General features: G+C 43.4%; 1 protein-coding gene across 1 annotated transcript in view; it reads right to left on the reverse strand.

Annotated features, from left to right (window-relative positions):
• astn1 (astrotactin 1) overlaps positions 1 to 13,955 on the reverse strand; it is a gene marked incomplete at its 3' end in the record, with an annotated part of 1,033,675 nt that overhangs the window by 573,202 nt on the left and 446,518 nt on the right. Inside the window, exon 21 of the mRNA XM_079507194.1 lies at positions 6,290 to 6,394. Within this exon, the coding sequence (XP_079363320.1) occupies positions 6,290 to 6,394 (105 nt within the window). The remainder of the gene's footprint in view (positions 1 to 6,289; positions 6,395 to 13,955) is intronic.

A 13,955-nucleotide genomic window follows, 5' to 3' on the forward strand; every position in this document is an offset into this window, starting at 1 on the left:
ACACACACACACACACAAAACTATAGCCCCCTCATGGTAGTATGATTTCACCCTGTTGTGGGTCACAGATTTCACAAAGTAATCTTGAATGCTTGCAACCCCCTGGTGTGTGGGGGGTAGAGTAGAGAGAGGGGTCAGCGCTAGAGGAGACAGCGGATTTTGTTGCTGTCCTGACTCCTGAACTGCCACAACGGAGGCAGCATCGGTGCTAAGGAGGAGAGGGAGGTGTTTGAGCAAAGGGAACAGCGAGTCTACAGCATCGGTGCTAAGGAGGAGAGGGAGGTGTTTGAGCAGAGGGAACAGTGAGTCTACAGCATCGGTGCTAAGGAGGAGAGGGAGGTGTTGGAGCAAAGGGACGTGCCGAGAGTGTTACAGAGGGCAGGGGCTGAAATTCCGTAAGAGGGCACTTTTAGAAGAAAATAGCAGATCTACAAGCTCTGAGAGAGCTTGAGAGAGCTTGTAGATCTGCTATTTTCCCGGGCGCGACCCGGCACCGGTTGGGTACTGGAGAATGCGGCGATGACATGGATAACCAAACAAATTCTATTTCAACGCAAAATGCTGCGTTCCAAGAATGGGGGAGTTAAAAAAAAAAGCAATTCTCGGGGTATGGCATGGAAAGGCCATGGGCGGCTGTGGCTCAGGAGGCAGAGTGGGTCGGCGGTTGGAATCCCGGCTCCTCCTGTCCACATGTCGAAGTGCCCTTGGGCAAGACACTGAACCCTACATTGCCTCCAATGAGTCGGTCGGTGTGAGCTCGCCACCATTGGTGTGTGAATGTGGGAAGTGAGGACGCTGGCGTCGACTGTTCGCCGCTTCACCTCCCAATGTATAAATGAATGAACCATTGTAAAGCGCTTTGAGCACTTGGAAAAGCGCTATAAAAATGCAATTCATTATAAGGAGAGGAGGCCATTTGCATTTCTTTCAAATGGCCCCCCCTCTACACTAAATACCTTCCATCCTGAAATAAGGATTGAAATAAATCCACGTGGTTAAATGGCAGACCTTACTAACTAAAGCAGAGAGAAAAGGGGAAACGTGGTCACAGACGTGAGTAATCCATAGTGATTCATGGTGACCGTGTGGGCGTGACGGCCGGGGTGCAGAATGCCATGGAGTAAGGCAGGGTAAAACTACATCCACAGGAATAGACTTTGGTTTCTTTCTTGCAGTTTATTTTGTTGTCCACACAGTATATAAAAGCCCTTGGGCTAAATGAGGAGCATGGACCAACAGGTACACTATACATCTTCATACCACTTGTACAACCACATTGGCCCGCCTTCAGCGCCATGCACTGTTAAAAGTTTCCGTTGCTGTTGCAGAGAATCCTGTGAAGGAATTTATTTTCTTATATTGCTTACTTAGTAAAGGATGTGTGCACAGCACGGCACGGGACGGCACGGCAGCGTCTGCCGTAGGCATGTGAGTTGTTTTTTTTGTATCTCACTGCGGATGGCAGCCAGAAAAACAAGCCCTTATACTCCAGTACCCCCTGCATGCTCCCCCATTACGAGGTGACTCTTCTCCCTGCGGAGGCTGCCTGGTTACCTGGTATGTGGAACACCTGTGCTCGCTGGCCGGAGCACAGAACCTATTTAAGAGGTTTGCTGGCGGAGGGAGAGGATGGTTGTTCTCTTGAGAATTACACAGTATTATGTCTCACTTTGTCTGCATGTTTCTGCTCTAAATCCACCTGTTTACTCTCTTTTTTTTAATGCTCTGCACAAATTAGTGTGTGTTGCTCCCCCATTAACCCATTTTGGACTGAGGTCGATTAAAAAACAAGGCTTCTAAATCCTACATTTCTTCAGAAAAACCCATGTTTCTGTCAGTGGGTGCTCAACCTTTTTCATGTCAAGGACCCCCACAATTATCTCTATTGGGCCACAGACCCCCATCTCAAAATATGTAGTTCCAGGGAACCCCCAGAAACCAATATTTTAGTTAAAAATGTTCGCTCTGAAATATATTTGTGCCACATTTTCACGACTTTAAAAAAATAGCAGATCTACAAGCTCGTAGCGCGCCACTCGGTGGCGCGCTACGAGCTTGTAGATCTGCTATTTTTCAATAGCTAAAGTAGAACAGAATGCTTAAAACACCAAAAGGGGTTCCCGCCCAAAATGGGTTAAGACTAACATTATACAGTAGAAATATGCATCTCATGCCAGGGCTGCACAAGGGGGTCCTTTCAGGAAGTCATTTTTTTGGCTCTTGACCCTGTTTGTCGCCGGCAGTTTGTTGGAGTGGCTCGTTAGCTAGCGCCCTGTTTAGAGTGACGTTGGTGCTTAACCCATTCTGGACGGGAACCCCTTTTGGTGTTTTAAGCATTATGTTATACTTTAGCTATTGAAAAATAGCAGATCTACAAGCTCATAGCGCGCCACCGAGTGGCGCGCTACGAGCTTGTAGGTCTGCTATTTTAAAAAAATCGAAGAACCACTGACATAGAAACATAGCTTTTTCAGAAAACTGTCAGACATTTTTAGAATCTGATCTCAGGTCAAAATGGGTAGGGGAACCCCTTTTGGTGTTTTAAGCATTACGTTATACTTTAGCTATCGAAAAATAGCAGATGCTATTTATTTTAAATCACGAAAATGTAGTGGAAATCTTGGAATATATATTCTTTCAGAGCAAACGTTTTTTTTTAACTCAAATCTTTGCTTCTGCAGGGTCCCTGGAACAACATATTTTCAGATGGGGGTTGGCAGCCAATTACATGTAGTTTTGGGGGTCCTTGACATGAAAATGTTTGAGAACCACTGACACAGAGACATGTTATAATTTAGCTATTGAAAAATAGCAGATCTACAAGCTCATAGCGCGCCACCGAGTGGCGCGCTAGGAGCTTGTAGGTCTGCTATTTTTGAAAAATCGGGAAAATGTGCCTCAAATTTGGAATATATTTTTTCAGAAAACTGTCAGGATTTAGAAGACATTTGTAGAATCGTCCTCGGGTCTAAATGTGATAATTTGTGTGGGAGGAGAGACTTAGCGCTGCATTGCAACCTTTTCATGTTGCCTCTGCGAGGCTCTCACTCACAGCCGGGCTTGAAGCACCACAATCATTCTGTATAAGCGCCGGTTTGAACAAGGGCATAATTTGACATAATGGAGCCAAACCCGTAGCGCTCTCCACTCCACGTTATTACAATCACAGGCCCTTGTGTCCTGCTGCGGTGACACAACATGCATGCAAGCCTGGGCAGAAGACGCTTGGGCATGAGCCAACATTAAACACTTTCAGTGCCATTGCCGTAGATGTAGGTCAATTGAAGCTTATTGTTTGATACTACGCTTACCGCCATTGCCGTTGATTAATCGAGCCATAATGCTACTTACGTTAGCCGGCTAGCTAGCTATGTTGTTGTCACAGCACTGGATCGTCCATCTTAGATCGTCGTCGCCATAATAATCCATTCTATCCGTTTCTTTCAATCGCCTGTATCTCCTATTCCTTGTCCCAGATGGTATTTTTGGTCAAAACAACGTTTCTTTGACGGCACAGAGCCGACGATGTGGAGCTCTCCAATGCCCCGGTTTGGATTCATATTGTAAACAAGGCCTGTTCAGCTTCCTAGGATAATACTACTTCCGGTAGACTGGAAATGTGGCTTTTCAAAATAAGAGCTCAAATTGGAAAAATGCTGGCTTGAATTAGATCCTAATTATGTAAGTGTTAAGATCCCTGGCTTAGCCAGGCATCCTTGGAGTATATGCCTTAATACATTACACGCTCTATTCGTAAAATTGTAAATTATAAACACCTTAAATATTGTATTTATAATATAATTGGGACAACTTGCAACTCCCGTCGCAAGTTGATTATGTCATCTGTCCGTGTGTGGTCCAGCCCCGATGGCATGTAAAATGCAGACCCTGTGAGCTTGTAGATCGGATAATTTCAGAGAGTGACACATGCACACAATCAAACATAAAATGACTTGTCTTTTAGTTCTGCTGGATCTCTTCTCCACTACCACTAGTATCCTAACTAAAACATGTTGGATTTTAGTCTATAGTTTGTATTTGTTGATAAAATGTATGTATTTATTTTAACATACACTGCTTCCAGGGGAATACTATTGAACTGTGAGCATTTATCTTTTTTTATTCTAATAGTCTGGAACAAGCTTAACCCATTTTGGACTGATGTCGAAAAAAGGCTTCTAAATTCTAATAGTTCTCTGAAAAACCCATGTTTCTATGTCAGTTGTGCTCAACCTTTTTCATGTCAAGGACCCCCAGAATTATCTGTATTGGGCCACGGACCCCCATCTCAAAATATGTTGTTCCAGGGACCCCTTAGAAGCAAATATTTTAGTTAAAAATGTTCGCTCTGAAATATAGATTTGCACCACATTTTCACAACTTTTCAAAAATAGCAGATCTACAAGCTCATAGCGCGCCACTCGGTGGCGCGCTATGAGCTTGTAGATCTGCTATTTTTCAACAGCTAAAACAGCATGACAATGCTTAAAACACCAAAAGGGGTTCCCGCCCAAAATGGCTTAAGCTCCCTCCCCAATTCAAGGGGACCAGAGAATCACAGCATTAAATAAACTATGAATGTTTAAGGAAAGCAATTCTCCCCACGACGCTAAGATGCTTTCAATTTAAACTTTAACTTGTAGGCCTATTACATTTAGTGTGGGGATTTAAGCCCAGTTATATCTGCTAATCAATCCTTCTCCATTCCACGAGGAAGTCACAGCGGTTATTAAACGCTGTGTGTCTCGGTTTTACTTATCCACTTTTTGACAATGATGGATTACATATACGGAACTTAACCGCTGCATTCGCCTTCTTTAACACATTTTGGGCGGGAACCCCTTTTGGTGTTAGCATTATGTTATGCTTTAGCTATTGAAAAATAGCAGATCTACAAGCTCATAGCGCGCCACCGAGTGGCGCTGCTATGAGCTTGTAGGTCTGCTATTTTTGAAAAATCGAAGAACGACTGACATAGAAACATAGCTTTTTCAGAAAACTGTCGGATGTAGAAGACATTTTTAGAATCTGATCTCAGGTTAAAATGGGTTAAACACTTTAAAGACTTAGCAAACTGGACGTGAGTTGACTCTGTATACTTTGACTGCTTTTAAATCGCTTCATCAAAATGCGAGTTCTCAACATGCACGACGCATCGTCCCCTCTAGAGCACATGGTTGCTGCTGGTCAAGTGGTCATCAGACTCATCACTCAAAGGTATGTCCCCATGGCTCAACTGCTTTCTTTTTTCTTTTTTTTATATATAATTTTTATCCCACGATTTTGTAACCCATGTTTCACACCTGTGTCAATTATCTAATGTGATCCTGGGCTCTACACACCCTCCGCCAACCTAGCCTAGAGCAACGGACTTGAACTCATGCTTCCTTCATGCCTGAGTGTCCAAGTTGCTCCTTTACACCTGATAGGGGGGAGTTTCCCTGGTTGGACGTAGCGCGTGGAAGGAACACGTTATTCCAACCAGTTCCTTTCCCCTCCACCAGGCGCCCCGGCTGGCCAGGGGGAGGCAGTTTAGAGACCAGGATTACTGCATGTTTTTTGTGAGGGTACCTAACCTAGGGGACACGGGGAGAACATGCAAACTCCACACAGGCTCAACTGCTTTCAAAACCATTTGATGTGGTGAGACCTTTAACCCTGCAAGCCCCAGCATCGCTTTGGGGCTTTTGGGCTTTTTGCAGGGGGCTTTTTGCAGGGGGCTGCAAAAATGTCTGCCCACAGAGGCAGAAATTCACACAACTTCAAAATCTCTGGTAATATATATTTGTTGTGATCATTATAGAACATGTACATTTATTATTGTGAAAGATATCCCCCAAATGTAAATTAATAATGTATTATTATTATTTTAATAATTATTGTAAATGTGCATACAATTTGCATTCAACTTTTTTGTTTTGTTTTACATAATTTAATCTGCAAAGTCCTTGTAGTACAAAGTATAGTAGTAATGTTGTTCACAGTCACATGACTGGCATGAAGCAGGACTGAAACATGAAGCAGGACTGAAATCAATGGAGATAAAAAGAGAAACAAAAAACATCGTCTTTTTTTTCTTCCCAGATAGAATATGAAAAATGAAAGTTAACCAAAGGCAATGAATCTGTTGAGAGCTAATTACTGTCAATTTAATTTCACAAGGTCATGAATAAATGATCACCACCAGCTTTTGTTTTTGTCTCTGTCATCATTAATCAATTTCGGGTTATTAGCAAAAAAATAAAATAAAAATCAAACAAATAATGATCTGTAGGAAAGAGTCACCTACCTTGGGAGAGGACCCACTGGTTGAGTTTCACGTGATAAAGCACAGAACGGAGTCTCCAGTGCTGGACCAGCGGGTAGCCAGACACCTCGCTGTAGTTCACCATTCCTGGGGGAAAACAAAGACAAGTGCACGCTTAATTATATGTGACTAAATTTGACTGAGGGGCTGTCATTGGATTTTTTTGAATTTTAGCTTCAAATTGACATATTGGTTGAAAACAGCGAGTTTGGTTCACTTTGGCTTGAAAGGTTCACTTCTGTGGACCTAGCTACATGTTTGGGCATTTATTTCATATTTACATGTCGATTTGAGCTCTGACACTTATTTCAGACATGCTCTAGTATGTGAAGAGTCTGCCTGTGCTATTAACTCATTTTGGTGCTAGATCAGGGTATTGTAGCAGCAACCATCCATCCATCCATCCATCCATCCATCTTCAACCACTTATCCGTAGTCGGGTCGCGGGGGCAACAGCTAAATGATGGAGAGTTGGTAACCAAATGGACCCTTGTAGGTCTCAACTCTTGAGAGCGTAAAATGAAACCAAATGGTCCTGTTTCATTTTACGCTCTCAAGTTATACAATATTGTTAAACATCTGCTTTACTTAATTCATTTTCAAGAAGTGTACACAATTAGAGAATGTAGAAGAATATGCTGTTCAACGTTTGCCTGTTATCTCTCCTTAATGGTACCAACATCAATACAGCATGGAGTTGTGGACAAACTATTATCCAACGACAACCAAATATTCAGTAGTTTGGGGTCTGAGAGGCTAAATGTCATCAAACGGTGGTCCGTGGCTCAAATGGGTCTGAGAGGCTAAATGTCATCAAACGGTGGTCCGTGGCTCAAATGGGTCTGAGAGGCTAAATGTCATCAAACGGTGGTCCGTGGCTCAAATGGGTCTGAGAGGCTAAATGTCATCAAACGGTGGTCCGTGGCTCAAATGGGTCTGAGAGGCTAAATGTCATGAAACGGTGGTCCGTGGCTCAAATGGGTCTGAGAGGCTAAATGTCATGAAACGGTGGTCCGTGGCTCAAATGGGTCTGAGAGGCTAAATGTCATCAAATGGTGGTCCGTGGCTCAAATGGGTCTGAGAGGCTAAATGTCATCAAACGGTGGTCCGTGGCTCAAATGGGTCTGAGAGGCTAAATGTCATCAAACGGTGGTCCGTGGCTCCAATGGGTCTGAGAGGCTAAATGTCATCAAACGGTGGTCCGTGGCTCCAATGGGTCTGAGAGGCTAAATGTCATCAAATGGTGGTCCGTGGCTCCAATGGGTCTGAGAGGCTAATGTCATCAAACGGTGGTCCGTGGCTCAAATGGGTCTGAGGCTAAATGTCATCAAATGGTGGTCCGTGGCTCAAATGGGTCTGAGAGGCTAAATGTCATCAAATGGTGGTCCGTGGCTCAAATGGGTCTGAGAGGCTAAATGTCATCAAATGGTGGTCCGTGGCTCCAATGGGTCTGAGAGGCTAAATGTCATCAAATGGTGGTCCGTGGCTCCAATGGGTCTGAGAGGCTAAATGTCATCAAACGGTGGTTCTGTGGCTCAAATGGGTCTGAGAGGCTAAATGTCATCAAATGGTGGATCCGTGGCTCCAATGGGTCTGAGAGGCTAAATATCGTCAAACGGTGGTTCTGTGGCTCAAATGCTGAATAAATAATGGGCCTTGATACAAACAGGGTTGAAAACCACTGCTGTGTAGCTCAAGATCTCCCCGTTTACACAAACTAGACCTGTACGTGCCCGTCGGTCACCGGCCTACGGAGCTTGGGAACCTAATAATACCCGTTGTCATAGCACCCGTTTTAACTGACTGTCTGTGTCCCTTTTGTGCCCATACTGTATATGGAGATCTCTGTAGTATGCAATACCTGTTGACATACCACCCATTTTAACTGTCTGTCTGTGTCCCACATGGAGATCTCTGTATCTGTCTGTCATGGAGATCTCTGTATCTGTCTGTCTGCCTGTGTCTGAAGAGTGCAAACTGACTGTGAAAAGTGGACTGGTTAAGTAATCAATTGGCAGGTGTGGGGTTTCCATGGCAATCAATTGGCTGAGGCAGAGGCTGGGAATTGCACAGGTGAGAGGAGTTGACCTCATTAGGCCCACTGGCAGAGCCTGACCGGAGCCTTTTGTGGCGTTTCTGGACAACGGTGTATGCCACCGACTCGAGGCCATGCACTGCACTCCCTGCAGGGGTGTGGAACGTGTGTGTGTTGAATGTGAAGTCGGTGGGGCAAACGGTTCTCGAGTTACGTGCATTACAACCGTACACACACGCACGCACACACACACACACACACACACACACACACACACACGCACGCACACAGAGACGTGCATACATTAAGTATACATGTGTATAGCGACGGCACGCTGTCTTCAGCGGTATAGATGCTAATACCTCGACCCTAGTTCAACACACCTGGAGGAAAGCAGGAAATCCATGGATAAAATATTAATAAGGTAATGTAATAATGTGACACGCTAGAGGAATGGAGCAACGCCTCCACACGGCTAGATCAAAGCGTAGTCTGACACGCTGTGCCATATCTCCCAAAACACACAGGAGACCATATATATATTAATGTGCAATTTATTCATAAGAGTTGAGACGCGGTGGAAGGAAGGAAAACAAGCTAACTTTTAGTGACAGATGAAAGGGCAGCGCGGCATCCTGCCGTACTTCATGTAGAAGATAACCACAGTTATGTAAATAGTCAACATTATTTGAGATACCTTGTTCATTAGCGTGGAAACCAGTGCTGGGAAAATGTACTCTCTGTTAGTGAAAGTCTGTTATTGAAAATGTACTTGTACAAAATAATTGGCATCAAAAGTAAAAGTACTCTTTTACTTTGTAGATCGGCTATTTTCAAATAAGGCCTGAAGTGGTTAATGCATGTGTTGTAATAATAATAATAATCAAAAAAATCAACTATAGTAATTATTCAATATTTAAAAAAATTGTAGTGGAATTAAAGAGTACAATATTGGACTCTGATATATGTTGTGGAGTAGAAGTACAAATATTGAAATACTACAATAAAGTAGGCCTACAAGTAGGCATACCTCAACATTACTATATTATAGCCTACATATACTGTACTTGAGTTAAATAGTCTTGCTGCTATTTGTTTCAAAAAAGCTTTAAACCTTGTATAACTTGTAAATAACGACACAATGTGACAGCTCTGGCTACAAAATGCTGTAACCCCTCCAACTGTATATACTTTATGTTTACACAATGCTGTACCTCCAACTGTATATACTTTCCCCTCCAACTGTATATACTTTCCCCATCGTCAACTGTTTTCATTGTATGTTGACACTTGCTTTGGCAATGTAAACGTATATGTTTCCTCATGCCAATAAAGCTCCTTTGAATTCAATTGAGTAAATGTACTTAGTTACTTTCCACCACTGATGGAAACGCTTAAACGTTGACCAAAAAGACACACCACAAAATATATCAGAATATCAGAAATGGATGTCAATGGGCAAGGATTGTTTACTGAAAAAGGAACAAACACCCGCACACTGTCTTCAAATGCAGTGACCAACTTTCAATAGGGAAACAGCAACGTTTCGGCCTATGCGGCCTTCATCAGGCTATCTTTATGCATAGTAGATAGCCTGATGAAGGCCGCATAGGCCGGAACGTTGCCGTTTCCCTATTCAAAGTTGGTCACTGCATTTGAAGACAGTGTGCAGGTGTTTGTTCCTTTTTCATTGTTGGGCACCGTACCCTCTCCTACGCACCTGTCGCCTGTAGGGGGCACCGTACCCTCTCATACGCACCTGTCGCCTGTAGGGGGCACCGTACCCTCTCCTACGCACCTGTCGCCTGCAAAAGCCTTGCTTTGTTTACTGAAACACTCCCCCCCCCCCCCCCCCCCCCTGGATTATAATGATCAAATTTATATTACAATGCGTGCCAAATGAACACAGCATTCTTCATTAATTCAGACAGAAGACAGCCTGCTACCTCAGTGTAATTAACCACAAAGAAACAGTTTATATCTGCTAAATCTGTCCTTGGATTTGTGGGGTTTTTTCTATCTCGGTTAGACAAACGCATCAAAACAATAGTTTGTATTTCTACGTAATTAATTCAGCGTGGGTATGATATCAAACTCTCTGAATTAGCAGTGGGACTAGGAAAAAGTCATTAATGAAGTTTTTTTTGTTTTACTGGAGATAAAAGTTTTAATTTATAACATAACATGCCCCAGAGTATGAGTGATGTTCACTCATACTCATCATTTTATTTGAATCGGCCATGACATGTGATCTGGATATTGGGTGGAAAGACAAGGGTCTGGTGAAGAACTCTGAAACTTACTTGTCATGATAGTTTTATTGATTTTATTGTTCTGTATGCCCCTTAGGTTAATTGATTTTAATGCATGGTCACAACCCTATTGATGGGTCAAAGTCACACGTTACCGCAGTGAAATTTGTTCTCCGCATTCGACCCATCTCTTGGAGCGGTGAGCCGCAGCCAAGGAGCGGTGAGCTGCAGCCATGCCTCGCTCGGGAATCATATGATTAGTAGATTTTGGCATTTTTACAGTCTTTGGTATGACCCGGCCGGGGATCGAACCCCCGACCTCCCAGTTTCAGTGCGGACACTCTAACCACAAGGCCATTGTCTGGTCTGATTCACGTGTACAGTATTGCACACGTACACTGCTTGTTGCGTGTGCACTGTATTTTATTTTTATTTTTTCTCCATTTGTACTTTTGCTACTGTGTTTGTTCATGTTGTGTAGAGGCTACAGAGACCCCTCAGGGTGACGTTGAACTATAAACACATAAAGAAGTTTAACTGAACTAACACTATAGGTTGAAAGATCATTGCTGGCAATACGCAACGAGTTAAGTTAAGAATAAATGAAGAAAATCTGTGTATTAGGAAACACATGTTTTCTAATAATGCATTATTTTGGGTCTTGAGCTAAATCGTTTGGGAACCAGTGCTTTAGAGCCACGGACAGCCGCTAAAGTTACTTCAGAACCATGGACAGCTGCTAAAGTTACTTCAGAACCATGGACAGCAGCTAAAGTTACTTCAGAACCACGGACAGCCGCTAAAGTTACTTCAGAACCACGGACAGCCGCTAAAGTTACTTCAGAACCATGGACAGCTACAGTTACTTCAGGACCATGGACATCCGCTAAAGTTACTTCAGGACCACGGACAGCCGCTAAAGTTACTTCAGAACCACGGACAGCCACTAAAGTTACTTCAGAACCATGGACAGCAGCTACAGTTACTTCAGTACCATGGACAGCTACAGTTACTATAGAACCATGGACAGCACCTACAGTTACGTCAGAACGATGGACAGCTACAGTTACTTCAGAACCATGGACAGCAGCTACAGTTACTATTAGTCATGTGGAAATGAATCAATACGAATCAGAAAAATGTATATAAACGTCTGCATCGGTAAAATCCATGGTTACATCAATTATTTCATGTTGTATTTCACCCTATCCTGTGTTTCTGAGGTGCCTGGAATGCACCTAGTTAGCTTCATACAAATCACTGTCTGAGCGATCAGTCACTGTAGCACGCTGAGTAGCAACGCAGTATTGATTGAGATAATGTTGTAATTAAAGCAAGCTTCTGTGCTTTATTAACTAAACACACAAACAACAATGCCTCTGCTGGGTGTACTGCTTGCGTTTAACACAAAGTATTCCCCACTGTTTCACAACTTTTCTGAAAATATCAGGACCATGGACAGCAACTATAGTTACTAGTAAACCATGGACAGCAGCTACTGTTACTTCAGGACCATGGACAGCAGCTATAGTTAGTATTAAACCATGGACAGCAGCTACTGTTACTTCAGGACCATGGACAGCAACTACTGTTACTTCAGGACCATGGACAGCAGCTATAGTTAGTATTAAACCATGGACAGCAGCTACTGTTACTTCACAACCATGGACAGCATATAGTTACTATTAAACCATGGACAGCAGCTACTGTTAATTCAGGACCATGGACAGCAGCTATAGTTACTATTAAACCATGGACAGCAGCTACTGTTACTTCAGGACCATGGACAGCAGCGACTGTTACTTCAGGACCATGGACAGCAGCTACTGTTACTTCAGGACCATGGACAGCAGCCACAGGCATCTCTGTGCTGTGTTCAGGGTCTCTCCGTTACTGCACTTTAGCTGTACTTCCCTGCCGGCGGGGTCGCGACCCCATATCACGTCCTGTCAGTGTTCACTCGCCGCAGCGAAACAGTGTTGTTCTAAGTGCTCTGTCAGCCAAACCATGTTCTCTCGCCCTCTCTATCTCCGTCCGTCCGTCCGTCTCTCTCCTCTCCTCTCCTCTCCTCTCCTCTCCTCTCCTCTCCTCTCCTCTCCTCTCCTCTCCTCTCCTCTCCTCTCCTCTCCCCCCCCCTCTCTCTCTCTCTCTCTCTCTCTCTCTCTCTCTCTCCCTCCCTCCCTCTCTCCCCCCCTCTCTCCCCCCCTCTCTCCCCCTCTCTCTCTCTCTCTCTCCCTCCCCCTCTCCCTCTCTCCCCGAGAGAGATTTGCACTCTCTCATTCTCTATTCAAATTGCCTAGAGGCTGGGTCAACCGCGGGCGTCACAAACATCCATCCATACTTGCATACATTTCAGCAATCGGCAAGTGCTGAGCAATTAAACCCCTCCACAAACAAATGAATAATCGCATCCAAATTCAATAATTGCTCTTGTACTGTGATCGTATTCATGTTTCTCACATTTAAAGATGGAGTGGCACAGTTTTTGTATTTTTCCAGTTTTTCATGTGTCTATGAGGTGACAGTACTTCATTAGACACCCTGGAGTCGTTTTTATGTGCAATGGTGCATTAACTTTGTATTTAGGGTTTCTTCCTGGAGGCTGAACCCTTGACAGTCCAACGGGCCAATGAAATAAACAGTAATATAGTGTCATCACACTATCTTCCCCTCCCCTAACCCCTCCCCCTTTATCATACAACTACAGCTGTGGGTGAGGCTTCAGTTCAGGTGGATCACCACCCATCACCACCCACCAGGCAAACCAGGCATACTTAATGAACTGGTGGGCGTGTCCACATAAAAGCATGATTTTAACAAATATTGTACACTTTTTGGAAAAAGTTCTTCCCCCTTATATTATAATAATACCTGATGATCATGTGTTAGGGTGGGAAAAAATCGTGGCACTCCATCTTTAAAAAATAAGATGCATTAAAGAACATACAGTATAAGGAGTTGAAGTAGCATTTATAAATGGCCTTTACAGGACAATACAGGATAATAATATTGTCACATACTGTTATGAGTGAATATAATATTGTCTCACGATACATTGTTCTTCCTTACAGGCCGTTATATGTTATCTATATTGATTTTTATCGGATTTAACCCATTTAGACCTGGGCATGATTCTACAAAATGTCTTCTAAATCCTGACAGTTTTCTGAAAAATCTATGTTTCTATGTCAGTCGTTCTCAAAACATTTTCATGTCAAGGATCCCCAAGATTATATGTAATTGGCCACCGATTCCCATCTGAAAATATGTTGTTCCAGGGACCCTCCCCCAGAAGCAAAGATTTGAGTTAAAAATGTTTGCTCTGAAAGAATATATATTCAAAGATTTTCACTATACATTT

Source organism: Electrona antarctica (assembly GCF_951216825.1).
Source record: "Electrona antarctica genome assembly, chromosome: 1".
Lineage (NCBI taxonomy): Eukaryota > Metazoa > Chordata > Actinopteri > Myctophiformes > Myctophidae > Electrona > Electrona antarctica.